Consider the following 3,141-nt stretch of genomic DNA (forward strand, 5'->3'; position numbering starts at 1 on the left):
TCTGATCGCATGGGAAAGTAACGAAAGAGGGAAGTACAATATTTCAAAATACATATTACACACAGCATTTAAGAGTGTATGTAAATGTACTTACATGCACAAGCGTGGTAAAAAAGAACCGCTTCGGAGTACCAAGATTGTTTTCTTCCTCTTTACAATTCAAATATGATGACCAGCAATCAATGACAACACTCGAAACATGTTCAGACGGCTTTAATGACCACAAATGCATTCGCGTTGCAAAATAAGTCTTGTACGAATATAAGTGCTCACTAGAACAAAAAATATAACAAATTACTTGTCAGGTGTGAAACAGTGAAAATGACATTCACAAAATGTTAATTTAACAAGTTCACATTTTAGATTACCTGGAACGACGATTGTTAATGCCCCGGTCACTGAAAACATAATCAGCCACTTGAAGGTGAACCGCAGTAAGAGGCGTTAACACATTGGTGTCATCTTGGATAGCAGAAAACAACGGATCAAAACGAGATGACTGTTGCTTGTTCTTTGGATAGAGGTATATAAGAAGGACTTGCCATGAAATGAACCCTTTTGGTAGTTGAAGAAGATTCACCAGTGACACGGCAATCCCGTTTAACCCCTTTAGCTGCGGCTAACCTTGCCTCACTCTCAAAGAAAGTCTTTCTCCAACCCTAAATCGAACGAAAATTCACCAAAGTGAGGTACAAATGAATTTCTCCACTTAGCACATTGTTCTCTGTGTTTAGCACGAGCAAGTTTCAATTTGTACGCTTTCTCAATTTGCATTTGCTACAAAGAATAAACTGTTCATCCTCATCTAGTGTCTTTGGATTCCCACGGCGGTGCACACGACACATCTTCGGTACCACCACCATATGTCAAATATACAAATTCAGTTGCCGAATGGGCCTGTTTGACACACTCTTCACCTGGGAAACATTGCAAACCAACCGCGTATTTCTCATCTAACACAACCATATCTTCCATGACTCTCTTTGCTGAAGCAGTGTAGTCATCTGCAAACTCCTGGCCAAGGCACAGTATGAAGGTACATATTTAGTACTTTGAAGGTACATCTTTAGTACTATGAAGGTACAAAGAAAATATTTCAAAGTGAATCTTGAAAAGGAATAGTGAATACTTCAAGAATAAATGGATATACCTCCGGAGACGAGTATGAAATTGGAGATTTTGTATCAGTACTAACATCCCTCGACACTCTCCGCACTTTTTCAACCACTTGTCTACATGGATTAGAAAATCTAATTCTTTCCATCAATCGACCTTTTACACGACCAAGACCAAACTGACCAGCTTCCATCTCCTGCTTTTCCCTTGAGAAAAGTGCAGCAGATGTCCAATTCAAAAGAGTATAGTAATCTCTTTCTACGAATCGTTTTTCATGGACAACACGGTCAACATAAACAAGCTGCAAGTAAAAACAGGATTATAATCGGAAAATGGCGGGTTTTAAAACCATAATAACTAACAATAAATGTAACACATAAGATTTGTACCATTAGAAACAGGAGAGGTCCACCAAAGTGATTCTTCTTCCCCTTCTTGACCCAATCCTTTGTGTTATACCGCAAACTCTCCATGACAAATTGACACCAATCAAGTCGACCAATGGCGGACACATTCCTCGGCCGATTTTAGTACATGGTGATTGACGAACGGCTTCGATTGTTGCGCATTAACAAAGACACAAACAAGCACCACAAAATTAATCTTAAATTGATCACCGTAATCATCATGACAAATAATATGCTCGCAAGGGTCTTGATATCCACTTGACCATCAACATGAAATTGAGCTTTCCAATGCGCGTAAAACGCATCACATTCTGCATCTTCATCACTACAAAGATGAAAGTAAAACAGGTTTTCCTCCAATTGGGAGGCCAACAAAGATCATGAATACAAGAAGCGAAAACACGAAAGCGCTGTTTATCGGTAGAATGATGAAATCCGAATACGGGTTGTAGTTCTCAATTAACCAATAACCAAGGCGTAAAGGAAGCCTTGTAACCCTTAGCCAAAACAATGAAGAAAAACCAATCTCTTCCAGAGCACACCATTGGTTGTAATCAAGGTATCGAAGGACATCAACAAAACTTTTAGGTGACATCCGGGTGGTAATACGGGAGAACGTTGGAGTAGGATCATCAACAAGAGGGACCGAGGTTGTTCAACCTCGGAGAAATACGGCGTGTAACAGTTCCAGGATCGCCTTTGCGCTTCAATAACTGAAAGTAGTTTTGCATGTAATATTAATCGATTCATTGTTGTGTTGTACACGTTTCACGAAGAAATGTCCTATCAATTTTATTGAAATGTACATGATCTACAACAATAATGTGCACTCAATTATGACCTTTTGCATGTGGCCTTAAATTGATGCTACTTACGTTAAAAGTACTTTAAATTCAACAAAAATTCAAAAAAGCACAAATTAGATAAAACTTAAGAACAACAAACAAATCGAAATGTATAAGCAAGTTACGAAATCAACAAACAATGCGACAAATACAAATTCCGATAGCATGCAAATGAAAACACAAATTTCGATTTTAAAAACAATACTGAACTCAAAATTCATCAATAAAATAAATAATCCGGCAAAATGAACATAAGAAACATTATTTTAGATTACAGTAGAGTTACATAAATTAACGACGAAATCAAGAAAAGCTTGAAGCTAAACAAGACTCACCTTCATGACGAAATAGGTAAGAGAAAATCCAAGTAAAGACGAAAATGCAACTCCACAGAGAATAAGGAGAGAGAAATAGTTGAAAGCTTAACAAAGAAGGTCGGAATCCATGGTTGAAAGCTTAACGAAGAAGCGAGGTAGATTTGGTGAAAAAGAAAGACAAAGCCCTCAAGTTTTGGTAAAGCAGCGCGCGTTATAGGCCCTTAGATTAGCCGCGTCAGACAAGATCCAACGACTGACGCGCGTTCTCACGGTTCTCACGCTTGTGCCATTCTCATATGATCCGAAATCCAATAATAATAACATTAATCATAAATATTATAATAATATTATTCATTATTGTTAATAATAATATATTAATATAATCTAATAATAATTTAATAAGTAATATAAAAAATAAAATAGTAATATAATAATAAATTTAGTAATAATTATAAT

The 3,141-nt window shown here is 36.9% G+C and overlaps 1 protein-coding gene across 1 annotated transcript; it reads right to left on the bottom strand.

Annotated features, from left to right (window-relative positions):
* Window positions 1-801: 801 nt before the first annotated feature.
* LOC141588316 (uncharacterized) lies at window positions 802-1,604 on the bottom strand. Its single transcript, XM_074409765.1, has 3 exons — window positions 1,506-1,604; window positions 1,151-1,417; window positions 802-1,014 (listed from the first exon to the last, which is right to left on the bottom strand). The coding sequence occupies exons 1-3, from the start codon at window positions 1,587-1,589 to the stop codon at window positions 802-804; spliced, it is 564 nt and encodes a 187-aa protein (XP_074265866.1). The 5' UTR covers window positions 1,590-1,604.
* Between the last annotated feature and the right edge of the window lie 1,537 nt (window positions 1,605-3,141).

Source organism: Silene latifolia, chromosome 1 (genome assembly GCF_048544455.1).
Source record: "Silene latifolia isolate original U9 population chromosome 1, ASM4854445v1, whole genome shotgun sequence".
Classification (NCBI taxonomy): Eukaryota; Viridiplantae; Streptophyta; class Magnoliopsida; order Caryophyllales; family Caryophyllaceae; genus Silene; species Silene latifolia.